General features: G+C 47.9%; 1 protein-coding gene across 2 annotated transcripts in view; it reads right to left on the reverse strand.

The window, feature by feature from the left end:
* Positions 1-19,673, reverse strand: part of NTN1 (netrin 1) — a 238,902-nt gene extending 219,229 nt beyond the window's left edge. Inside the window, exons 1-2 of one of the 2 annotated variants that reach the window (XM_017849238.1) lie at positions 19,635-19,673; positions 17,823-18,903 (exon numbers count right to left, since the gene is read on the reverse strand). In XM_017849238.1, the coding sequence (XP_017704727.1) occupies positions 17,823-18,840 (1,018 nt within the window). In that variant the 5' untranslated portion in view covers positions 18,841-18,903; positions 19,635-19,673. Of the gene's footprint in view, positions 1-17,822; positions 18,904-19,343; positions 19,487-19,634 lie in introns of those variants that run through there. The other variant, XM_017849239.1, reaches the window with a different exon arrangement.
* Positions 19,674-26,780: the final 7,107 nt, after the last annotated feature.

Raw genomic sequence — 26,780 nt, forward strand, 5'->3', positions numbered from 1 at the left:
AGAAACTGAAACGCTGTGAGAACGAATTTAAAGAGAGTTCAGTAAAGCTGAAGGTTGCAAAATACTTACATAAAAATGTAGGCCGGGTGCGGTGGCTCAAGCCTGTAATCCCAGCACTTTGGGAGGCCGAGACGGGCGGATCACAAGGTCAGGAGATCGAGACCATCCTGGCTAACACAGTGAAACCCCGTCTCTACTAAAATACAAAACTAGCCAGGCGAGGTGGCAGGCTCCTGTAGTCCCAGCTACTCGGGAGGCTGAGGCAGGAGAATGGCGTAAACCCGGGAGGCGGAGCTTGCAGTGAGCTGAGATCCGGCCACGGCACTCCAGTCCGGGCGACAGAGCGAGACTCTGCCTCAAAAAAAAAAAAACAAAACAAAAAAAAATGTATATATAGGGCTTAACTTTTCTATACATTGTAATACCCACTTAGAAAATAAAATGAGAAGGAAAAAATTCCTTTCATAATAGTAATCAAAATTATAAATATATAGAAGTAAACTGCTCTGAAAAAATGTGTGATGCCAATACAAAGAAATTTATAAACCTTACTGAATAGCATAAAAGAAGACAGAAACAAAGGTAGATGTTCTATACTTCCAAATTGTAAGACTTAAAATTGGAAGGGTATCTACCACACATCTATTGGAATGGCTAAAATTTATAAAAGATCGGCCACATCAAATGCTGATGAGGAAGTCAACTAGAGAAACTAGAACTCTCATACACTGCTGATATAACTGTAAAGTGGTACAACCATTTTGGAAAACAGTTTGACAGTTTATTAAAAAGTTAGACCTACACCTACTGTATCATCCAGCCAGTCCACTCTTAGGTATTTGCCCAAGACAGATGAAAGTGTATGTCCATGCAAAGACTTCTAAAAGAATGTTCATGGATGCTTTATCTGTAATAGCCAAAAACTAGAAACAAGCTAAATGTCCATCAGCAAGTGAATGGACAAATTGTGGTATAACCATACAATGAATACTCTCCAGAAATAAAAAGGGTTGAACTATTAATGCATTTAACATGACAGATGAATAAATAACCCAACTAAGCATGGAAGGTGAAAGAAACCAGACCATGCATACTGTATGATTCCATTTATAGAAAACTCTAGAAAAGGCAAACAGATATATAATGACAGAAGGCACCATGATGGAAAGGGGCAGGAGGGATTACCAAGAAACAGTAGGAAACATTTTGGGCTGATGGATATGTTATTTATCTTTATTGTGGTGACGGTTTCATAGGTGTATACATAAGTCAAACTTATCAAATTCTACTTTTTACATATGTGCAATTTATTGAACCACAATTATATCTCAATAAATCTGTAAAAAAAAAATCATCTGGGAGAATCAAAGAGAAACACATATGTACAATTCATGATTTTGATCAGACTTAAAACCTACTTTTTTGATATCCTAAAAGCCCTAATGGGTACATTTACATAATGGAATCATTACATACAACAGATAACGTTGATACAGTTACAATGTTTTCAACTATCACCAAGTTCATTTTAACAACACTGTTGTCAAATTACTAATGGCATTTATATTGAAACTCGACAAACTCATCTAAAGCAATAAATAAATACATAAACAAACAAGCAAGCAAGAATAGCAATGAGAATAAGTGAAAATGAACAGATGAATAATGAGTGAATACTGAACCTACCAGATACTGAAATATCCAAATAGATAGGAAGTGGCAGGAAAACAGATGTGTGAAACAAAATGGAAAAATCCAGAGAACAGATCCAAGTTTATATAATACTTAAGCATTTAATAAATATGGCATCTCAAATCAGTGACAAAAAATGATGTTTCTCAATAGTTGTCACTGAATAACTGGCTAAATATTTGATGAAAAAAACGGATATCCTTACCTCACACCATATGTCACGATTAATTCCAGATGTGTGAAAGATTAAAATATATGACTTCGAGTTCTGGCAACAAGGTGGACTGAGGTAATGCAGAACCCCTACCACTGCAAGCATCTAGAAATATTAGATGAAATGTAAGTTTAAAAAATATTTAATGAATAGCAGATCTCATAAGAAATAAAAGGAAATCCCCAGGTGCTAGAGGAAAGAAAAATCTGAAAGCCAAAGTGTTACCCTGAGACCCCAGTGATCATGAGATGTGTGGGAGGAGGGAGGGAACAGCAGAGAGGACAGAGAAAGAGGAAAGACAGACTGATTATTAGACCTGGAAACAGGCTTTAATGCCCTGAGCTTAGGTTTTAGCACCCACACACAGACTGGAGATGAGGCCTCAGGTCTTACAAGGCCAGGAGTTGCAAATGGGACCCCTGCTTTCTTTATCAAATATTTAATGAGCACCTACTTATGGCAGGTCCCCTGTGAACAAAAGAGAATTTCTGGTCTTATGTACCTTAACATTCCAACAAGTGATAGAAAGGAACAAATGGGAGGAGGGGAAAACAGTTAATAACATAATAAATAAGTAAATTAAATAGTGTGTTCGGTGGTATGAGTATTATGGGGAAAAGCAGTTAGTAGGGGAGGATAAGGGTGATCTCAGGGTGTGTGTGTGCGTGAGAGAGACAGAGAGAGGAGAGAGAGAGAGTCAGATAGACACAAATAGGGGAGATGTTTGCATTCTAATTACAATAGTCTGGGTAAGCCTCACTGAAATGATATTTGACCATAGACTTGAAGGAACCTATGGAGTCATCTATTTGCATATCTGGCCCAGATTTGCATATCTCAAGCCCAGAGTCAGCTGCTGTACCAGGGCTACAAGATGTGTACCCACTAACAGCAAGGAGGCCTGGGCGCTGGAACGGAGTGAGTGAGCAGGAAAGTGCTAGGAGATGAGAATAGAGAGGAAGCAGGGGCCAGACCACACATGGCTTTGCAACCATTTTAGGTGTTCTGGGTGTTCCTCTGGGTGAACAGCGAACTAATACACAGGCAGTTACCTCTGGCTGCTGTGTTAAGAAGAGACCAGGGAGGTTGAGGGACAAAGATAAAGGAAGGGAGACCAGTCAGGAAACTGCAGCTGTAATTGCAGTGGCAAAAAAACCTGGACCTTCCAAATGCCCCCTGGGTCAAAAGGGGATGAAGAATCTTTGTCCATCAGGCTAAGGTGACAGCAAAATTTGTCTCTACCCAGAGCTCTGGGTAAAGGGAGAAAAAGCCCTCAGTGAGGGAGAAAAATAAACCCCAGGCCTGGGAAGGTTTAGAGGCCAAGTACATACTCCTCATTTGATATAATAATTTTCAAGATGATTAATTAATGGAAAATTTGGTCCTAGTCCAGTGATACCTCTAGAATGTCTGGCAGAATTAATGCAAAATCATATGGATAGGGGCATTTCCATAACTAACAGCAGTGGGATTTCCACGAAATCCCAAATAAAGATAAGCTCACAGTCAGAAAGTACAAAACACATAAGGAAATCATTCACCATGAGCAAAGGTCAGCAGACAAAACAAGCGAGAGGATCAGTATCCCCAAGAAGTTGAGATCATCCATCAAACTAACAAAGACTATAGGATAAGTTATGTTTAAGACTATTTACAAGGAAATAAGGCTGAGCAAAAGAAACCAGATATTGAAGAGAACATACAGTATGATTTCAATTATATAAAGTTCAAAAATAGGCAAATTAAATCTTTTGCGTTAAAAGTCAAATGGTGGTTACCCTGGGGGCTTGGTGGTTGGGAGAAGCCTTCTGGAAATATTGTATTTCTTCATGTTAGTGCTAGACACAGAGGTGAGCTCACTTTGTGAAAATTCATACACCTGAACATTCATGATTTAAAGAGAGAAGACCAGCTAGCCAACACACTGGAAGGAAAAGAAGGGACAGTCCCATGTCCCCCCCCCTGCAAGTGGAAGAGCTGGAGAGTGGGAAGTGGGGAAATTGTCAGTAGGGTTGGAGGGTAGGTCCCAGTGAGGTCCCCCAGTTAGAGCCTGAGCAGTCTTTTGAGGGAACCCCAGTGGAGGGGTAGGGTTGGAAAATGTATAATTCAAATTACAGAGTTGCTTCTGGTTCAGCAGGGAATGGGGTTAGGTGGTTAAGGAAAGACTGAAGAAGTCCTCAGGAAGGCAGTATATTCCACTTGACCTATAGAATATCATTACATGACCTTTGTAACCCAACCCCTCGTTTTACAGGAGAGAACTGAGGCCCAGAGAAGCAAAGAGACTTGTACAAAGTCACCTTTGCTTCCCAGTATTATTAGTTTTCCTGACAGGGAGTATGCAGATTAAAGATAAGTGGCAGGCCAAGCAGGTGACTTATGCCTGTAATCTAAGCACTCTGAGAGGCTGAGGCAGGAGGATTGCTTGAGCCCAGGAGTTCAAGGCTGCAGTGAGATGTGATCACACCACTGTACTCTAACCTGGATGACAGAGCGAGACCCTGTCTCTACAAAAAAAACAAAAAAAGATAAGAGACGACCTGGCCCAGTGGTGAAAAGCAAGCTTCCAGAGCTGCACTGCCTGGATTCTAATTCCAGTTCTGCCATCTGCTAGCTGTGTGACCTCAGGCACCTTACCTAACCTCCATGTGCCTCAGTTTCTTTGCCTGTAAAACTGTATACAGATATAAATTTGTACAACCACTTTCCACTAAACAGAGAGTTTAACCACTGTCTATCAAAGTTGAACAGGTCAGCCATGGTGGCTCACGCCTGTAATCCCAACACTCTGAGAGTCTGAGAGGAAAGGATCCCTTAAGCCCAAGAATTCAAGACCAGCCTGGGTAACACAGCGAGACCCGCATCTCTACAAATAGTTTTTCTCTTTTTTGAGACAGAGTCTTGCTCTATTGCTCAGGCTGGAGTGGAGTGGCACCATCTTGGCTCACTGCAAACTCCACCTCCCAGGTTCAAGCAATTCTCATGCCTCAGCCTCCCAAGTAGCTGGAATTACAGGTGCACGCCACCATACTCGGCTAATTTTTGTATTTTTAGTAGAGATGGGGTTTCAACATGTTGGCCAGGCTGGTCTTGAACTCCTGACCTCAAGTGATCCGTCTGTCTCAGCCTCCCAAAGTGCTGGGATTACAGGCGTGATCCACCACGCCCAACCCTCTACAAATAATGTTTTAAAAATAGCCAAGTGTGGTGATGTGCACCTGTGATCCCAACTACTCAGGAGACTGAAGCAGGAGGATCGCCTGAGCTCAGGAAGCTGGATGACAGGAGGCTGGGTGACAGAGACCTTGTCTCAAAAAATGTTAAAAATAAAAGTGGGCCGGGCACGGTGGCTCAGCCCTGTAAACTCAGCACTCTGGGAGGCTGAAGCCGGTGGATCACAAGGTCAGGAGATCGAGACCATCCTGGCTAATATGGTGAAATCCCGTCTCTACTAAAAATACAAAAAACAAAAATTAGCCGGGCGTGGTGGTAGGCATCTGTAGTCCCAGCTACTCGGGAGGCTGAGGCAGGAGAATGGTGTGAACCCGGGAGGCAGAGCTTGCAGTGAGCCAAGATCGCACCACAGCACTCCAGCCTGGACGACAGAGCAAGACGCCGTCTCAAAATAAATAAATAAATATAAAAATAAATAAATAAAAGTGAAACTGAACAGATGCCCAAACCCTAGGACCCAGCAATCCCCCTTCGTGACACACACCCAGTAGAAGCGCATTCAGATGTGCATCAAAAGACACGGACAAGTATGGTCACAGCAGTGCTACTGTTAATAGCCAAAACCTGGGAACAGCCCAAATGCCTGCCAGAAGTGGAGTGGAGAAATGCCCTGTGATACATTTATATCACAAAATACAGGCTAGCAATGGAAACTAAGAAACTAATACTACACATGGATGAAGACCACAAATGTAACATGGAGCAAAAGAAGCCGGAATATGATTCCATTTATACCAAGTTCAAAAATAATCAAAATCCAGGCCGGGCGCGGTGGCTCAAGCCTGTAATCCCAGCACTTTGGGAGGCCGAGACGGGCGAATCACGAGGTCAGGAGATCGAGATCATCCTGGCTAACACGGTGAAACCCCGTCTCTACTAAAAAATACAAAAAACTAACCAGGTGAGGTGGCGGGCGCCTGTAGTCCCAGCTACTGCGGAGGCTGAGGCAGGAGAATGGCTTAAACCCGGGAGGCGGAGCTTGCAGTGAGCTGAGATTGCGCCACTGCACTCCAGCCTGGGCGATAAAGAGAGACTCCATCTCAAAAAAAAAGAAATAATAATAATAATCAAAATCCATGTATGGTGGGCAGGGGGCATGGTAACTGGATGGAAGCACAGGTCAGCTTCTGGGTCGCTGGTATGCTCTTGATGGAGGTGCTGGTTATGCAAGTGTGTGCATATCATGATAGTCTTTGCACTGGACACATTATTCATGGGATTTTCTTTACATGTGTTACACTACAATAAAGAAGTTTACTTAAGAATAACAAGGCCAGGCGCCGGTGGCTCACGCCTGTAATCCCAGCACTTTGGGAGGCCGAGGTGGGAGGATCACCTGAGGTCAGGAGTTCAAGACCAGCCTGGCCAACATGGCGAAACCCTTCTCTACTAAAAATACAAAAATTAGCTGGGCATGGTGGTGCACGCCTGTAATCTCAGCTACTCGGGAAGCTGAGGCAGGAGAATCTCTTGAACCTGGGAGGTGGAGGTTGTAGTGAGCTGAGATCGTACCACTGCACTCCAGCCTGGGTGACAGAGCAAGACTCCGTTTAAAAAAAATAATAATAATAATAATGAGCCCTGATAGAGCTATTATGAGGATTAAATGAGGTAATACGTATAAACAGCTTAGAACCGTGCATAAATCTCACTAATAAAGGCTATCTCACTACCATAAAGGCTACAGAAATGTGTGCTGATAAAATCCCAAGGTGTAGGATCAGAACCCTACCTCTGGGTCTCCTTCCTGTAACCCTCCTCTGAGCCCTCTTTCAGGGCAGAACACCGGGCTCCTCACAATCCCCACCCCACCCAATCTATCAAGGTAGTCTTGAGGAGAGGTCCAGGACACCAAGGCATCAAAGGCATAGACAGCTTAAGTAACTTACTCAAATCCACACTCCTGGTGGAACTGGAATTTAAACCCAGCCAGTGTGAAGTTCTCTCACTATTGCCCTAATACATATATCTTGGTATTTCACACTTTAGTAGATAGAATGTTGTGCTCTCTGATCTTGACTTAAAACTAAGTAATTAAGTACTTTCTTTCTTTCTTTTTTTTTTTTTTTTTTTTGAGCCAGAGTTTCACTCTTGTTGCTCAGGCTGGAGTGTAATGGTGCGATCTCTGCTCACTGCAACCTCCACCTCCCAGATTCAAGTAATTCTCCTGCCTCAGCCTCCCGAGTAGCTAGGATTATAGGCATGTGCCACCATGCCCAGCTAATTTTGTATTTTTAGTAGAGATGGGGTTTCTCCATGTTGGTCGGGCTGGTCTCAAACTCCCAACCTCAGGTGATCCACCTGCCTCAGCCTCCCAAAGTGCTGGGATTACAGGCGTGAACCACCATGCCCGGCCAACTAAGTATTTTCTTTTTTTATTTTTGTAGGGATAGGAGTCTCACTATGCTTCCCAGTCTGATCTCAAACTCCCAGGCTCAAGCAATCCTCCTGCCTCAGCCTCCCAAAGTGCTGGGATTACTGGTGTGAGCTACGGTGCCTGGCCAGAACTAAGTACTTTCTACAGATCAGGAAAATCGCAACTTGACTCTCACTTACATGTGGCTCATTTCTTCTGCAGACATCTTCAATTAAAACAAACAAACAAAAAAACAGCTCTCTATCCCTCGCTCAAACAATAAACTGAGGTAAGAAATAGGACTGCTCAGTCCCATTCTTCTCTAGCATTTCTGGGTACCAGGATGCAAGTCTACCCAAAAACATGGTTTAAGAAGGATTGGGCCGGCCACAGTGGCTCATGCCTATAATCCCAGCACTTTGGGAGGCTGAGGCAGGTGGATCACCCAAGGTCATGAGTTCGAGACCAGCCTGGCTAACATGATGAAACCCGTCTCTACTAAAAAAAAAAAAAAAAAAAATACTAGCCAGGCGTGATGGTGGGCAACTGTAATCCCAGCTACTCAGGAGGCTGAGGCAGAAGAATCACTTGAACCCAGGAGACGGAGGTTGCAGTGAGCTGACACGGTGCCACTGCACTCCAGCCTTGATAGAGTGAGATTCTGTCAAAAAAAAAAAAGAAAAAAAAAGAAGGATTGATTTCTGTGGATTGGAGCGAGAAGCAATTTCCTTCCTCATGGCAGCTCAGAAGGCCAAGCACTTTCTCACCGTGAATTCTCTCCCGGTTCTGAACTATAGAGTGAGACAGAGCTGGGTGTGGGAATAAAGAGTTGGCTGAGATCGACCTGCCCACCTCTGAGGTCTGGCTTCGGGAAGAGGGAAACGAGCTGGCCGAAGGGCTGAGGGCAGGGGGAGCGGCCGTGTCCAACAGCTCTGCGCTGGGGCCGCCCAATCCAAAGGTAAACTTTCATGTTTCAGATGCCAAATTCTGTATCTGTAAACACAATGTGTTTTCTTTTTCATGCTGGGATTGGAACTATTCTTGTTCGGCACTTTCTGCACCAGCCCAAATGTAAGCAGAGCACTGAGGGCAGCGGTTTGTGACGGAGATGAGTCCTTGTCCCCTCAATACCACACAGACGTGGTTCTGCGTGGAAGGAACGACCTTTAGGTGTGAGAAGCCCAAGGAAGCCTCAGGCACCAGGGTCCTGGCCCAGGTTGGGGCATAATTTCTTTAGAGTGTAGGGGTAGTGATAAGCTTTTGTTTCAAAATCCAAAATAGTTCTGGAGGACCTGCCCAGAAACGTCAGGGCGGACATTCCTGGGGGCACCCCTCTTTTCAGGGAACCATGGTCTCTCCAATTCTTGGCATGGGAGAAAACAAAAACACTACAACAGAACAAATGCAGAAGGAAAATGTGATGTGGACTAAAATCCAATCCTTCCATGGTACAGGAGCCAAATCCAAAATGCGCTTCCTCTCAAGACCCTCGGCCCCTCCCTGCGCCCTAGACACTCAGCAAAATGCCTCACTCCGGGCACCCATCTGCGTTCAGGGTGAGTGCAAGTGGAGACATCTGCACCTTCTCACGTGCATAGCCTCCTCAATGGAAACATATTTCACCTGCAGGGAGGGCATCCACTTTACATTTCTTTTCTTTTCTTTTTGTTTTTGAGACACCGTATCGCCCAGGCTGGAGTGCAATGGCATGATCTCGACTCACTGCAATCTCGGCCTCCCGGGTTCAAGAGATTCTCCTGCCTCAGCCTCTGAGTAGTTAGGATTACAGGTGTGGGCCACCGTGCCAGGCTAGTTTTGTTTTTGTCTTTGTATTTTTAGTAGAGATGGGGTTTCACCATGTTGGCCAGGCTGGTCTCGAACTCCCAACCTCCAATGATCTGCCTGCTTCAACCTCCCAAAGTGCTAGGATTACAGGTGTCAGCCACCGCACCTGGTCTACTTTACATTTCCTTACATGCCCAGACCAAACAGAGCCACCTGAACAGTAAACGCTCCAGAAATGTCCATGTATACAAAGCACTTCTCTGTCTGCAGGTTGGGGAAGGGGAAGGGGAAGGTCTTCAGAAGGGGACCAAAAATGGCTGGCAAATAGCTTTCAGCTCATGGGCTAATTCTGCCTAAGGAATTAGTTATATTGAGGAGTCTAATACTATAAGATCATTTCTGGACTTTGGAGGAAAGCATGCTGCAATTGATTGCCAACGTCTGCCCTGGTTTTAGAATGCGGGAGGGGTGGTGCATTTATTTCCTGGGTAGTCACCACGGCCACCCCAAGCAGAAACAGACGAAATCAGAAGCCCTGACAATGGCAATCAAGCAGGCAGGAAGTGTCCCTCACTTGGGGACTTCAAATATGGAATGCAGCACAGCATACAGGCCCTCAGGAAACTCAGAGATCTATCTCATTTCCTTATATAGGACTCAGTTATTTAAAGCCAGCCCCTTTACAGGTCCCTGTAGTCCTACAGATTGTCTTACTTAAGTGTGGAGTCTCTGGAATGTGTGAAAATTGGACACGACAACCAATAATCTCTCTTATCTTTAGGCAGAAAAGACGCGGGAAAATCTAGAAAATCGTGCAATAGCACCAGCCAGGAGGGGCCCAGATGGGCCCCAACTAAAATATGACCATGTGCACAGAGAGCTGAGACCTCACATAGGCCAGTCCTGAATCCTCCAGGGAGACAGACTTCTAGCACCTTCCTCATCAAGGCACTAGCTGAGTTGGGAAGTGAACTGGAGTGTTACTCTCTGCTTTTAAAGTTCTCACCCAACAAATTTACTTGAACCCTTTAAATAACCCAGAGGTCTACTATGCTTACAGAACCATCTTTCTTCTTTTTTTTTCTTTCCTTTTTTTTTCTGAGTCTTGCTCTGTCACCCAGGCTGGAGTGCAGTGGTGCGATCTCGGCTCACTGCAACCTCTGACTCTCGGGTTCAAGCAATTCTCCTGCCTCAGCCTCCCAAGTAGCTGGGATTACAGGCACATACCACCATGACTGACTAATTTTTGTATTTTTAGTAGAGAAACGGTTTCACCATGTTGTCAGGCTGGTCTCGAACTCCTGATCTCATGATCCGCCCGCCTCAGCCTCCCAAAGTGCTGGGATTACAGGTGTGAGCTACTGTGCCCAACCACAGAATCATCTTTCCTCTAGGTCTTCTTCACATGCACCAGTGCACTGCAGTGTGAATTCATTTCACCCTAACTGTAGTTAGTACACTAATCCCAATGACAGAAGGATGGGGGATTGCTGGGGGTGACCCAGACACAGGCAAGGGTGGAGCACAGCTTTCTATTGCTTGGCAGTACTCCTAAACCATAGGTACCCCTTTCCTCCTTGGAGGGTATCTTCCTTTGTGCTCTGAGTGCCAGCAGCTGCCTCTGATAGAACTGTCCATTGTGGAGGAGGCTTGGGGCAGGAACTTAAGCTCTGGGAGAAAAAGAAACAGGTCTGATGGAAGACATTTTGCATTTCATCAGTCACATGGCCACAGTCCCTTCTCTCCATCAGAGGGGAGAACTGGCACAAAATAATGTATTTGAGGCTGAATACACACCTAGCCAAGGCCTCCCAGGAGCTGGGGATGAAGAGGGAGCCATATCTCTATAGGCAAAGACTGACTATTGGAATGGGTCTCTGCCTTTTGACGTGGGGGGAAATTCACATAAATTGTGTAACTTTTTTTTTTTTTTTTTTTTTTTTTGAGACAGAATCTCGCTCTGTTGCCAGGTTAGAGTACAGTGGGGCAATCTCAGCTCATCGCAACCTCCGAGTCCCTGGTTCAAGTGATTCTCCTGCCTCAGCCTCCCCGAGTAGCTGGGATTACAGGCACGCACCACCACACCCAGCTAATTTTCACCATGTTGGCCAGGATGGTCTCCATCTTCTGATCTCACGATCTGCCTCGGCCTCCCAAAGTGTGGGATTACAGGCGTGAGCCACCGTGCCCAACCAATGATGTAACTTTTAAAAGGCAAATTAAAATCTACTTCTTACTTTACAACAGAGATCCATTTTTGGAGTAAGGAGACAAGAATGCAATACTGAACTCACTAAGTTGTGCTACACAAGTCAAACCTCATGAGAGCAGATAGCTTTGAGGTGAACGTCCGTGTCCAGAGGACTGGCCCAGGCAGCTCACTTTCTTTCAAGCACTGTTCAGAACAACCGTCCCTCCGAGTTGGCTATAATAGGACACGGCTTTTATGTGATCAGGCTTCCAAACAAACGCTCCCGATACCCCTTGCTCTCTCCGTATGCAATAGTGTCACAGAATAAGCTGAGATGTGCCCTGCAGACTTATCCACATTTAGTCCCGTTTGTGTAAAAGCTGCCCTTTGGTGGCCAGGACATCTGTTTTTGAAAAGCTTCCGTTCCTTGTGGCAATCTCATTAATTGAAACAAAGCACATATAAAGCACCTAGGACAATGCCTGGCACTCAGTAGGAGTTTGTGGTCTGTCTTCAGGACGCAACCCCACAACCACCTTCGACGGACATTTTAAACTCCGCAGCTCCCAGGCCACCCAGACCAACACCATGCCTTCTGAGCCTGCAGAGACCACAAGGGCTTCCAGACGACAGGCAAAATGCTGTGGGCTGCTCTACAAGTATTAGGCTTAAGTCCTGAGCATTTCAAAAGCCCTCCGAGACCTCCCGTCTCCCTATAATGAAAGGCACTGCAGAAACCCAAGGTATGATTAACACTTCTGAAAGGATGAAAAAAAAATACTGGCTCACAAAATATCCGTATTTGTGCATCCACAGATAAGGCTATTTTATAATCCAGTTCCCTAGAGAGCCATTTATTTTGGTAAAGGCAGTGTGCACTGCAGACACCGTAGAAGCCATCAAGATAACACAAGTAACAATCCAGTGGACTTTTGAAGTGTAAACATAAAAGTCTATTAAGAATACAATGTTGGTTTAATCCCAAGACAAAAAATTTACTTAATGAAAAGCACAACTCATCTCAAGAAGGAAATATCGATAGCAGCTGTGAGCAGAAAATGAGGGGATTCCTTCCAGGGAACATCTGAATTTCAACCCACTGCCTTTCCAATATTTACTCTGGACATAAAGTCTCAAATACTTTTCCGAGGATCTCATTTTTCTACAGGAGGAGGAGGTCAGAGAGAAGACTGGGCAGGGCTAATAGAGAGCACGGCAGAGCCTGGAAACACGCAGACCCACCCCAGAAGGTTTCCCTGACAAACCTGCCTCCCCTGCTCTGGGTGGAGCAGGGAGCGGCCTCCTTGCCTGGAGGTCCCCAGTCACCAGGTGCTAATGAGGACCCCAGCAGAGAACCTCACTCCAGATTCTGTGGGGCCAGTTGAGATGCACGACAGCCCTGTGCTGCTGACTCATGTCAACTGTACCTTGCAGCACCACACCAGTGGCCGGCACGCACCATCCCCCATCCACCTCCTCTCTTTGGCAACAATACTTTTAGCCACTTCCTGGAATTTTTCAATACATTCTGCTGAAGCAAAGGGATGGTGAACACTTGGGTGAAAAGAGAAGGCCTTTTTTTCTTTTTTTTTTGCAGACAGAGTCTCACCAGGGCTGGAGTGCAGTGGCACAATCTCAGCTCACTGCAACCTCCGCCTCCTAGGTTCAAGCGATTCTCCTGCCTCAGCCTCCCTAGTAGCTAGGATTACAGGCGTACGCCACTACGCCTGGCTAATGTTTTGTATTTTTAGTAGAGATGGGGTTTCACCATGTTGGCCAGGCTGGAGGAAGGCCTTCTTAAAGAGGGGTTCTGACTACCCACAGCTCAGCTTCACCACCTTTGAGGGAGATCACAGGCCCTGAAATCAAGAAAGACTAGGCCATCAGCAACACCTGTGGATGTCAAGAACCCCCACCCCCCACCCCAGGAAAGTACCTAAACCCTCTTAATTCATAGTCCCAGCTCCCAGCTCCCAGCAGGCCTGATGGCTAAAAGAAAACTTCTTATATAAAACTTCATGTTAAGTATGTATGAATATAATATAACAAAATGTAATAAATATAATACAATGTAAAATATATAATGTAACACAACTAGGGAACCACGCCCAGTTCTAGCAAGAAGTAATAGGTGTGCCAGCTCTTCTCCTACACATGGATGTATCGCTGCCATTCATTCATTCATCCATTCTTCCATCCACCCATCCATTCATTCTATGGAAAAGCAGCAAAGTGGATGCAACAAAACAAAGCACAAACGTCAGGCTGGAGTCCCAGCTCCACCATCCAGTAGCTATGTGACTTTGGGTAAACCATCTAATGTCTCTAGGCCATGGTTTCCTCATCTCTAAAAGAAATACAATCACAGTCCCTATAATTAGTATAGTCACAGTGATTAAATGTCTAAATTAATGTGAGTGCTTGGCAAAGAGTAAGTCCTCCAGGGTTAATCATAATGACAATAATCATAATTATTACTATAACTATTGAAAACGTTCACTCATCTAAAGCTATGTGCCAGGCTCTGGACTAAGCAGCAAATAATTTTAGCCTTCTGATTTTTGCAAGAATCTTTAGTGGGGCATTGGATTTCTCACAGCAACACCTTCAATATAACCTCCCTCTCTTGCTAGGGATGAATGAGGGTGGACGGAAGCACCAGAGCTATTGACAGCATGAGGACATGCCCCCGACCCCCAACCCAAAGCTATGTTTAAACAATTACGAGCATTATGTTGCAGGTACCTACGACTATAAGAGGCCAACCCAGCACGGTGCTTGTCTTGCAGAGACATCTTTTGCGTGGGTTTTGGGTTACAGCTGGGCAATGCAACGCCATAGAGTGAGTCGCAAAACAAGTTTTCATAAGCTCGACCTGTCACAAGCCAGGCACAGGCTCATGCTGACAACTCCACAGTAAGATTAAACAGCATGCTTCGTCAGGCACTAAATGCTAACGCAGCTCCGACGTCAGGGGGACAATGATTAAAACTGATGTCAATAATTTATGAAACACAATATGGTCTTCAGATGCTCTTTTGAAAAAAGGGAAGGGCGGGGAGGGGGGAAAGGGGCCTAGCAACCCAGGTGGTTTAAAACTGTTCATGCATTTTGCCTTGAATGTACACACACCCCCACCATGCATGGGTACTTCTTTACACAATGAATGTGAATGCACATGTGTATAAAAGCATGTGAACACTGCCGATACATATGGGCGGAAGACAGTATTTAGTTATTCCACTGAGAGCTGTCAAGGCTGTAACGTTATACATAGTCTTGTCTTCCATACTGTTTTGAGGGTTGTTTCTTCCCCCCCTCCGGAAGAAATCCAAAATTGCATTTAAAATATAACTGGGCTTTACGAAAGTTCACATTTTATTCCACAGAGAGCTTGACTTTGAAACAACACCAAAAAGAAAACTGGACCAAATAAAACAGACAGACATGTGAATTTCTTAGTCATCTATAAGGACCATGGCCCTAGGTTGAAGGACTGTTCAGTCAAATGATAATATTGGTAAATTGGTAAATTTTAGGGGGTTTTTGTTGTGGGGGGTGGGAGGGCACAGGGTTAACCTAGGGAAGGTTACCATTTCAATTTATTATAAATCATGTATCATTATTTTATAAAAGCAAAGACCAAATAGCACAGTAATAGGCTCATTGTTATTAAGACTGATTACGGGAATTTAAAAATATATACTTCTTGACATTGACATAGCTGTAAATACTCTGAGTAGCTTGGCTTTATATGTCAACAGTGTGAAATTCACAAGAAGAGATTATGTTGGGAGGAAAATCTGAGTCTCTGATAGTCCAAAGTTACTTTTGAAGGATTTATTAATGCTTTTTCCTAGCACCATGCCCTTTAGTATCTCAGAACACCTGTCAAATACTAATTCATTCACATATCTCCACTACAGGGCCTTTTCATAAAAAGCTCGACCTTTCATTGTAAATCACCCCTAAATTGTCCTTGCTGTCTTTCTCTTTTACAGAATGATGGAAAAATCACTAAGACTTCAATTAAGACTTTATGGGAACTTCAATCTGATGTTCCCAGCTATATCTACAAGGTATCAGAACATCTATTCAAAAAGGAAACTATAAATAACTTTAACATAGTTGAATTGGCTTTGCTTTTATGAGATGACTGAATAATTGGCAAGATTTAAAGATACTTTAACTGCTGGGACTTAAAATAACTTCAGTAAAACCCAGAAAAATATTGTTAGCCAATCATTTGTCATGTAGATTATGTACTTATTAAGCCTAATTAAACTTTTTGAACAAAAACGGTTACTAATTACATTAGTTAATATGTTGATTGCTCAATTTAGCCAATAAAAAGAAAAAAGGTCAATCCAATTTGTGTGCATAGTTAGTGTTTTGGTCAAGAGACAAAATCCTAAACTGTAGAGATTATTTCAAGTACATGACCATCATTGTAACAAACGCAGGTTACGTGTCCACATCCAAAGTGACAGCAAGACCTGGGGGTGGGTGGTGAATCTGAACAATACCAACGCTAAGACAAATCTTCAAGCCAGTGAAATTTCACCACCGCATCAAGCTTATTCGCCTAAATGTATTCACTTGCATTTGTCCAATTAGACCCTGCTGGTGACAAGACAAAGTTATCTTTCATATGCACATACAAACTAAAACTGATAGCAAAACCCTGGGAATCCCTTTAAATGTCAATAAAGGGCTTTTACGCACAAAGGGAAGAAAAGAAAAGAGGAAGGAGGGGGAAAAGAAGAGATGGGAAAAACCAACATTTCTGAGGGAATTGGGCAGATCAAAGGAATTTTATTCTAGAAGACCACTAAGTCAGAGTGTAACTACTCTTCTCTCTCTCTCTCTCTGCGAAATCTTGAAAAGTGTCTTCAGACCAGTTCTGATCCTTAAAAGAAGGAGGACAAACAATTAGGTCTGCAAGAGCAGGACACGAGTGTAAAAATGGAGGCCTCCCGTGCAACAGGAGGCGGAGGCCCAGCGTCTTCAGACCAGGACGTCTGACTGGGCCTCCGCCGCGACCCGGCCCTCCAAGACATGTTTTCCATTCCCTTGCTCAAAACTCTGCATCCCCAGTCATGAGGCACAAACTATTCGACAACAACATGACACAATTAATCAGAACCAGATCTCAAAACGTGTGTTTGTGGGGACCAGCAAACTTTGAAATGTGCCTCAGAGGGCGAAGCCATTGAAGAGCCTCGCACTGGCTGTTTGAGATGGGGAGAGGGAGAGGAAAAATCTGTACGTTCATAAAGGATGCACACCAAATGGGACATTTACAGACTCAATAATTTTCACTGAAATAAATGTGGGATTTGGAGCTTTGCTTCCCATACTGAAAAAAGTAAGGTGTAGTCTTGCTATCTCCCCTCACCCTTTTTCTTTCCTTTTTTCTTCCTTTTTTTTTTTTTTTTCTGGGGTGAAACTGATTCCTGAGAGCTTCTGCAGCAGCAAAGTTGTCCAATTCAGAAGCAGAACGTATCCTTTTTAAGCCTCATTTCTGACCCAGCCGTATTCACCTGGTTTTGTCAGATTTCTCTTTCAGGAAATGAAACCCTATTTAGACAGTGAGAAGCTGGACCCTTAGTTAATTCAAAACTGTTTAATTTCACCAAAGCCTGAAGCTAACAAAAAAAAAAAAAATCTGGTATACTTTTTTAGACCAGAATTGAATTCGTTTAAAATAATTACTGAACACTCCTTTGTAATCGGTAGATAGTAATTAATTGAAATCACATCACTCTTCTTTTGCTAACACAAACACGCTGTTCAAAAGAGAGATCACAAAATAGTTTCAAATCATGAAGACAAATGGAGGGCAGGAATGATACTCGTCGGGTATCGAACCGCAAATAGTTCTTTGCCATTTCCCAAGGGATTTGTAGATGTGGAGTTGGAACTTCCCGGGAACAGGGCCGGGGTCCCCAACCGCGAGCCCAGCTGCAGCCTTGGGAAAGGGGGGTGGGTGGAGGTGAATCACAGCGTCCAACTCAACGAGGGGGAAGGCAATGAATGTTGCGTTTGGATCCAGGGTTAGCGGAGACCTGTCTGCAAATGTTCTGCCAAACCCCCTCCCGGGAACATTTCTCCTGCTGCTTCTTGGCTTTGCAGAGAGCACTGGGCCCAAATTCGGGCGTCCACCACGAGGGCCACGCGAGCGAGTGAACTTGCTTTCAGCCCTCCCGGGTCCCGGGCATCCGCGAACGCGCCTCCCCCCCCTCCCGCGTTCCCACGACCCGCGCTCCTAAGAACCCGCCGCTGCGAGGCCCAGCACCTCCGGCCCGCGCCCCCACCCGCCGCCGGCTCCGCCGCCGCACCCCACTCACCCACGCACTCGTTGGCTTCGCGGGCTGTGGCGCGCTGCCAGGGCCGGTCGTAGTGGAAGGGCTTACAGCGGTCGCATTCCGGGCCGGCCGTGTTGTGCCTGCAGTCGCACACCAGGCTGTCGTCGCGGTCGCGCACGCAGCGGGCCGCGTGGCCGTTGCACTTGCACCGGCCGCCCACCTGCAGGTCGGACACCGCGTAGAAGTACGAGTCGCGCGCCAGCTCCGAGTCGTCCTCGTTCTCATCGCCGAACGTGTGCAGGCGGCTGAAGGCCACGCGGATGTCGGTGGCCGTGACCCAGTCCTGCAGCACGGGCGAGTTGTCGAAGTCGTGTGCCGAGGGCCGCCCGTCCAGCGTGCTGAAGGCTATGAGGCCGCCCGAGAGCGGGCGCATGTCGGTGTGCGAGTCGGTGCACACGGCCTCCTGCTCATTCTGCTTGGTGATGGGCGCGCGGTGCGGCCGGTTGTACATCTTGCGGCACTGCGTGGAGTAGAACTGGAAGGGCACCCACGTGCGCCCGTAGTCCATGGACTTGTAGATGGCCATGGACTCGGGCCGCGGCGAGCAGAACTGCAGGCTCACGTAGGTCACTTCGAACTTCTTGCCGAGGGACAGTGTGAGCGTGACGTTGTGCGGGAACTGCAAGTAGTTCTCGGACTGCCAGCACGTCAGGTTGTGCGGGTTGTTGAGGTCGGTGAGGAAGGCGGGTGGGTGCGCTTTCTTGGGGTCGGACGCGTTGCAGAGGTGGCACGAGCGCAGCCGCTCCTCGCCGCGCTCGCTCACCACGCAGTAGCGCGCCGGGGGCCGGCCGCAGGTGCTGGACACGCGCACTTCCTTGCCGAAGGCCGCATTGACAAAGTCCGGGATGCAGCGGCGCGGGTGGCCGTTCTCGTCCGAGCAGGGGTCGGGCTGCGCCGCCTGGCCCGCGAACATGCTGAGCCCGGGCCCGCCGCGCACCGCGCCCACCAGGCACGACACCGCCGCCAGCGCCGCCAGCGCCTCCCACACTGCGCGCATCATGCTGCGTCCAGTTTGCCCCGGCCCTGCCGCGCCGAGGATCGGTCCGCCTGCCGCAGAAGGCGCCTGCGGAGAGAAGAGAGCTGCGCTCAGCCAGCCCGCCCCGCGCCCTCCAGTTCTCGGCGGGGTGGCGAATGGGGATGCGGGCGAACGCCCGGATTCCTGGGCACCCACCCCGCAGCCGACTGCCCGCCTCTCTCCCACAAGGTCCCGCGGGCGGCGAAGCCGGGGCCCTCCAAGCCCGCACCGCTCGCGCCCCTTCTTCCCCGCCCGGCGGGAGAACGCTCTGCTTCCCCGCCACCGCCGCCTCCACGCCGCCCGAGGGGCATGCCTGAGCCGATCTCCCCGTCCGCAGCCAGCCCGCCTCGCACCCCAAGTTTCGGGCGCAGGAGAGCTGGGGGACCCCGACTCCGGACGGCCCGCGCCCCTTCCTCTCGCAGCCCGGGGTCCCTCTTAGATGCCCCCTGGTCGCGTCCCCGCCGGAAAGTCCGCGTTCGGGACTTTACCTCTGGAGGGGGCAAAAGAGAAAGAAAAGTTTGCCTGGCCCCGCCGGGGAGCCCGGCGCGCCGGTCCGCCGGGAGAGCCTCGTCGCTCGCTGCTAGCAGGCGCGTCCGCCTCAGCGCGGGCTTGCCAGCTCCATGCCCGGCGCGGCCGCTGCTCCCCAGCCCCGGCCTGGCCCCGCCGCCCGCCGCCGCCTCTCTGGCCCGAGTACTACGCGGGCCGCCCCGTCCCGCGCTCCCGGAAGCCGCGCTCGGAGTGCTTGCCCTGCCCAGCGCTAACCCGGGCGCCACACTCACGCTGGCCGGCGCGCAACTCACACACACGCCGTCCCGCCCCCGAAGGTCTCCGCCGCAGCCCGCGCCGCCGCCACTCCGCGCTGGGAGTGAGGCGAGGGAGCGGGGGCGGGGGGCGGGGCCGCCGGGCGGGGCGCCGGCCAATAAACGTCCGCGAGCGTGCCGCCAGCCTCCGAGCAACAGATTTATCACCCGGGAAAGAAGAAAGTTAAAGAGAACCCCGCCCGGGACCGCCCAAGAGGGAGAGCACGGGCGGGTGGGAACCCGGGAGCCCGAGAAAGAACAGCAGAGACAAAGAGAAACGCGAGGAGAGCCCCGGGGAAACCCGGAGAGGGGGCTGGGCCGGGGCCGGGCGCGCACCCCGTGGGGAGGAGGGGCCGCCGAGGACTGTCAGCCTCGCCCCGGCCCCGCGCCACCCGGAGAGCCCCGCGCCCGGGGAGCGCGCGGGCGGGGGGAGGGGCCACTCTCTCCCTCCGGGTCCCAGCCAAACACATCTGTGTTTGTTTTCTTTGCTGCGCGGAGGTCGGGCCTTCCTCTAACCCAGTCTGATGGCCCCGGTGGCACTGCGCACAGGGCCGTGCCCCTGTGGGCACACAGCCCGGGAGCGTGAGGAAGAGGAGGAGGATGTGACCTCTGCCTGCTCTCCATTCTTTCCCGAAGCCCCGGGGGTCCAGCAAGGAGGGGCTGCTCGCCCGCACTCCCACGAATGTCACCGTGCGTGAGCCTGTATGTCGGGAACACGGCTTCGTTCTGGCGAAGGGAGCTGTGGTGGGCCGGAGGCTGCAGGGGTAGGAAGCCGGCAGCGCCTGGACGCTAGCCACAGCCCCTCCGAGACGGGCCTGCCTGGTCTCGGGCATGGGGACAGCCCAGCCCTCCCCAGATCCCCTGAGGCAGGCCTATTGGTACTTCCTCAACCGCATTTATAAGGGTGCCAACGCCCTGTACTAACTAATGGGACCTCCACAGCAGCTTTGCTGTTGTATTAACTCCATTTTGCAGATGAGGAAACTGAGAGTCCCGGGAGCTGAAGAAATTCGCACAACATCAGCCCTCAAGTAAACATCAAACCCAGGAAGAGAAGCCTGGGCTCCTTCCACTGGGGCATGTGTCAAATGGATAACCCTGCCGAATGATGGTGTCATGGGGCATCTGCGGGGCCACCCAGCCCCTCCTTGCCTCATTCTCCATCACCCCAACAAAAAGACTGAGGACAGTGACAGCATCCTTTGGCCATCTTGCAACAGCAGCCAGAGAGCTCTGGGAAAGGAATACACTGGGCCAAGAGTTTGGAACGGAATTTCTGCTCGTTTATTTGTTAGTTGTAGATGTGTGGTCCAGTAATGGACCCGGATGAAAAGCCCCAGGTCCTGGTTCTGGCCCAAGGGCTGCCTTGCTGCTTTAGTGCCTGAGTTTGTCTTATTGGCATTTTCATAAGCCCTGAGAATCTAAGAGGGGGCCTCGGGGCTCGTCTGGCCCAGCTCCTTCTCCTTGGAAGAAGGCCTTCCTTAGTCTCCCAGAGAGACGGCCACCCAAGCCAGCTCTTCCAGGGATGGGAGCTCACCACAGCCCAAGAAAATACATCCATTCCATTGCAGGACAGCCTGGATTCATCTTCTCACCCCCGAAGTAGCACTTTAGCTTTGCCTTCTTGTGCCGTTTACCACACTCTGCACTGTTTATTTATGCCTTGCCTCACCTTGTGGCAGAAAGGATTTCAGGTAACTTACAAGGGTACATAAAATATGACAAAATAACAAAAGTGAGATCAAGGGAAACAAATGAAATGGTTAACCATGGTGGCCTGTGAAATCGCAATGGTATACTGAAAGGCAGCGTAGCTCTTAGGAGGAAACGCTTTGGAGCCAGGGTACCTGGGTTCAAATTCTGCCTCTGCTGTCTGACTATGGCAAGTCTATGCCTTGGTTTCCTCTGTCTGTACAAGGGAGATAATGCAATCTACCTCACTGTGTTGTGAGCATCACGTGAGTTGACACATTTGAATATTATAGCTGATGAGATATAGACATACAAATTGCAGTTCTGTAACACATATAAATATGCCTTCTCATACATGCAAATGTAAATATGCATAAAGCCAGGCACATAGTACATGCATTTAGAAATGTTAGCTGCTAGTATGAGATCACTTGATATATACAGAAATTTTAAATCATTTAAAGAACACTTAATTACAGGGAAAGATGTTCATGACATATTATAATATGAAAAAAGCAAATTAAAAACACTTATGCACAGTATAATCTCATTTTATTTTTTAAAAGTATGCATAAAAAGACAACACAGTTAATTGTGGTTATCTCGGAATAGTGAGATTACAGGTGATTTTTATTTACCTTTGCTGTATGTTCTCAATTTTGCACAGTAAAATATGAAGTAAGAGAACAAAGAAAAGCTAAGAAGGGAGACAGAGTCAGGATGAGAATGCAGGTCGAACGCACCCTGGAGTTCCAGCCTCTACACCTCTTCTGGGTGGGCCACAAATTTGTCCCTAAGCTTTCCTGCAGCTAAAATGAGGAGACCATGTTCATTACACAATTCCCAGAGTCCATGAGATAAAAACAGACCTACTGCTCAAGGGAATTACAACTATTCTTGGTACTAAAATCAGATAGGAATTTCTCGCGGGGGCATGGCCCAGAAAGGGAACATAGTGTGGGGTAATGAGCTCGGTGGGACAGTTTCTGTGATCCCCCTGAATGTAAGCTGATGGCGTCGCACCAAAACCCAAGTCAGGAAAAGACATTCCAGCAAGGAGGAACGGAAAAGAAGCAAATTGGGGTGCTCAGCGCCACACACCTGACTGGGGTACATTTTGGAGCATCTACAAGACTGGATTGTGAGGTGCTTTCCAAGCCTTCCTCCTGAATATTGTTTCTGTCCACAGAGCTTTTTTTTTTTTTTTTTTTTTTTTTTTTTTTTTTTTTTTTTTTGAGACGGAGTCTTGCTTTATTGCCCAAACTGGAGTGCAGTGGTGCAATCTCAACCTCTGCCTGCTGGGTTCAAGCGATTCTCCTGCCTCAGTCTCCCAAGTAGCTGGGATTACAGGCACCTGCCACCACACCTGGCTAATTTTTTTGTATTTTTAGTAGAGACGGGGTTTCACCATGTTGGCCAGACTGGTCTCAAACTACTGACCTTAAGTGATCTGCCCGCCTAACTGCAACCCCTGCCTCCTGGGTTCAAGCGATTCTCCTGCCTCAGCCTCCCGAGTAGCTGGGATTACAGGTGCCCACCACCACACCTGGCTAATTTTTTTGCATTTTTAGTAGAGACGGGGTTTCACCATGTTGGCCAGACAGGTCTCAAACTCCTGGCCTCGTGATCTGCCCACCTTGGCCTCCCAAAGTGCTAGGATTACAGGAGTGAGCCACTGCGCCCGGCCTATGTCTGCAGAGCTCTTGATGGCCTTTGCATGGCAGTAAGTTTGAAATGGCTATCAGTGGAGCGTGGCTTTTCTACATTGCCAGCTGAGCTTAGGCCAGGGGTCTTCAGGAGAGGATGAGCAGGGTCACCTTCCAACTTTATTGTGGTCATTTAGGTCTACTCTTATCATCTTTAGTAGTTCCTGTTGGGCAGAACTGTCTCACTCACCTTGTATCCAGGAGGTCTGGAACCTTCTGTAATACAGTGGAACTCCTCTACGTCCATTCAAAACCCCCTCTCTGTTAAGTCTGCAGGTGGCTCAAACGCTACCCTACACAGCAGCCCAGATCAAGGTTCTCTGCCTCTTCAGATTTTTGAAACCAGTCCTCTATCACCCCTCAGTTTTATCCCTTCTGGGCAAAATGTTCCCAGTTATCTTAATGATTTCCCATGGGACATTGTTTTCTGACCACTCTGCAGCCTCTCCCATCCCCCCTAATTCATCAGTGTCCTTTCCTAATGCAGCCTGTCTTTTGAGGGGACAAATGAAAAAAACAGATGTCCAAGTGTTGTGAGAGCTGCTCAAAGTGGCAGTGATAAATACACACCCGCGAAGGCATGTCAGGCTCTGAGCAGCGGGATCCACGGAGCAAACTGGAGTTCAAAACCCAACGGTGCGGATTTTGGGTGAGAAAGCAAATCCCCGGGTGTTTCTGCAAGGAATGTGTTGAGAGGCGGAAACACCCTTCCTGACACACTGTCTTACCTGTGAAGCCAGACGGATCACCCTAGGAAGGGGAGAATGCGGCAGTTTCAGGAAAACTTTTAAGTAGCCAGAGTAGGAGGAGGAAAACCAGGAGACTCTGGTGTTATAGAAACCAATGGGTAAGAATGTTGCAAGGAAGGAGGGGTGCTGAGCAGTGTTGAGTCACATGCCTTAAAGGTGAAGATAAGATCTGAAACAAGTCCTTTGGATCAAACTACAAGGAAGTCATTGGTGACCTTGACTAGCGGTTGCAGGGAGTGGTAGGGACAGAAGCCAGGCTGCCTGGGGTTGTGGAGTGAACGGGAGGTGAGAAAGTGGAGATAGCAGGTGTAGACAACTTTCAAGAAAGTGTGAATATAAGTGGCAGGAAAGATAGAGGGTCACAGCAGGAAGGTGACATAGGATTGAGGGAAGGTTGGGATTTTTTATTGTTGTTTGTAAGATAAGGCTATTTGACCATGCCAAAATGTTGATAGGAACTGGAGCCAGCAGGAGGAGAGAGGTGGAAGACAGATAAAACTATGCTTGTAAAACTGGTGGTCAGGTGGTCTCCAAGTATCTCTTGTTTCAATGAAATAGGAAGTGACACCGTCTGCTGAGGATGGGTGGGGGAGCTGGGAGCACTGGAGGTTTGAGGTCATTACAGAGAAGAGGATAATGCTTGCCGGGCAGAGTTAAAGGATCTATTGAAGTTCGTGACTATCTATGAGAAAGAATGGTAGCCAGCAAGGCCATGGGACAGACACACCCCCTCCCCCAGCAGTGCCCAGCAGCCTTTGGATAGACCTAGAGAGAGACAGTTGGATTAATCTCAAGTTGAGAGCGTTTTCCAGGAGGTGGGACAGAAGGAAAGGGGAGTGGCTGGCTGATGTCATGGGCCAGGGCGACAACGCCAAAGAGAGAAGGAAAACAGGACAGGATGGAAGAGGAAACAGAGAGGCGAGGACCTAGAACTTGCTGTTCAATATGGCAGCCAGTTGCCACATGTAGCTACTTCAATTTCAACTTGAATTAATTAAAAATGAGTAACGTGGAGAGCTTACTTGCCTAGTTGCCCCTAATTTGGACAGCACTAATAAAGAAAAATTCCCTCATCACAGGAAATTCTGTTGGATAGCTAAAGGATTCAGGAAGAGAGAAGACACAAGGTGGGGAATAACTCGGGAGGTTGTGGTCTGAAACTGGAGAATTCCAGAGATGGAACAGCTCTGGGGGATGACAAGGCCTTCTGAGGACAGTAAGAGGGGGACTTCTGCTGTGAGGCAGAGTGAAGGGTGATTAGAGATGAGAAGGCCACAGTGCTGGACTGGCTGTCCACCTGGGCTCTAAAGACCTTTGGAACCAGCATCAGAGTTTGGGGCAGAGACGAAGACTGACCAGTGCTGGTGTCTTCAGAGAAAGAAAAGAGTGAATTTGGCTCGGAGGTCATTCTAAGGATGAGATGTGGAAGGTGAGACAGCCGTGTGGTTCTGGCCCTAAAGGAACAGGAGTTTTGTGGGAGTTTTTGTTTTGGCTTTTTTTTGAGACAGAATTTCGCTCTTGTCGGACCAGGCTGGAGTGCAATGACACGATCTCAGCCCACTGCAACCTCCCCCTCCTGAGTTCAAGCAATTCTCCTGCCTCAGCCTCCCAAGTAGCTGGGATTACAGGCGCCCACCACCACACCTGGCTTTTTTGTGTGTGTGTGTGTTTTAGTAGAGATGGGTTTTCACTATGTTGGCCAGGCTGGTCTCAAACTCCTGACCTCAGGTAATTCGCCCACCTTGGCCTCCCAAAGTGCTGGGATTACAGGCATGAGCCACTGTGCCTGGCTAGGAGTTTTGTTTTGTTGTTGTTTTAATGAAGAAGGAAGGAGCATTGGGAATGGAGGAGGACAACAGCACCCCACTCCTGGGTGTTAGGGATGTGTGGTTTGGAAGAAGGACAGCACCACTGAAGAGGACTGCCATGCAACTGGGGTGAGCTTGAGGGTGGGAGGAGCAATCAGTGAGGAGGGCGAGGATACAGGGGAGGGTACACTCCAGGGACAGGGGCACCAGACGGCACAGGCTAATGCTTGTGAGGAAGGAGGACAGAAAGAGAGCAAGGGATTAGGAGAAAAGGGGTGGCCAGGGGTGCCTTTGTCTTGGGTGTGACCAAGGGTTTTCCTTTTAATTATTTTATTGTATTTATTATTATTATTATTTTGAGACAGTCTTGCTCTCTTGCCCAGGCTAGAGTGCAGTGGCACGATCTTGGCTCACTGTAACCTCCGCCTCCTGGGTTCAAGCAATTCTCCTACCTCAGCCTCCCAAGTAGCTGGGATTACAGGCGCCCACCACCACACCCATCTAATATTTGCATTTTTAGTAGAGATGGGGTTTCACCATATTGGCCAGGCTGATCTTGAACTCCTGACTGACCTCAAGTGATCTACTTGCCTCGGCCTCCCAAAGTGCTAGGATTACAGGCGTGAGCCACCGTGCCTGGCTGGGTTTTCCTTTTTAAATCAAGCGTTATGTGTAATGTTTACTGTGTGCCAAGCATCTAGTAAGCACTTTGGTTTTCCTTAGTTCACAATCTTCATAAACACCTTGTAAGATAGGTATATTATTGTGTGCATTTTACTGGAGGAGGAAACTGAGACACAGAAATAATTTGCGGAAGATCACATCAGTGGTAGGTAGAGAAGCAGGGTGTGAACTAAAATAATCTAGGTCCAGAGTTTGGAGTTCTTAGTCAGAACCTGTGGGTGAGATGGGCTTAACTGGATCTCAATCATCCCTGAGAGGAAGGATGGGCTTCTAGTCTACCAAGATCATGAGCTGTGTGGCCTGGATGGACTGTGCTTCTTAACACCTTTGGTCCAGTTAAGAGGACAGATCCTAGATGACTCAGTTCTCGGTACTCCCAATACAGCCTGGGAATTGCAGTAGGCAGAGGTGACCAGGAGCATTTGCCCTCTCCAGGAGGGTGAGCAGTGGCCTGGATTCATAGTGTTTCCTTCCCAAATTGAAAGA

This window comes from Rhinopithecus bieti, unplaced genomic scaffold (assembly GCF_001698545.2).
Source record: "Rhinopithecus bieti isolate Rb0 unplaced genomic scaffold, ASM169854v2 scaffold_31527, whole genome shotgun sequence".
Taxonomy (NCBI): domain Eukaryota; kingdom Metazoa; phylum Chordata; class Mammalia; order Primates; family Cercopithecidae; genus Rhinopithecus; species Rhinopithecus bieti.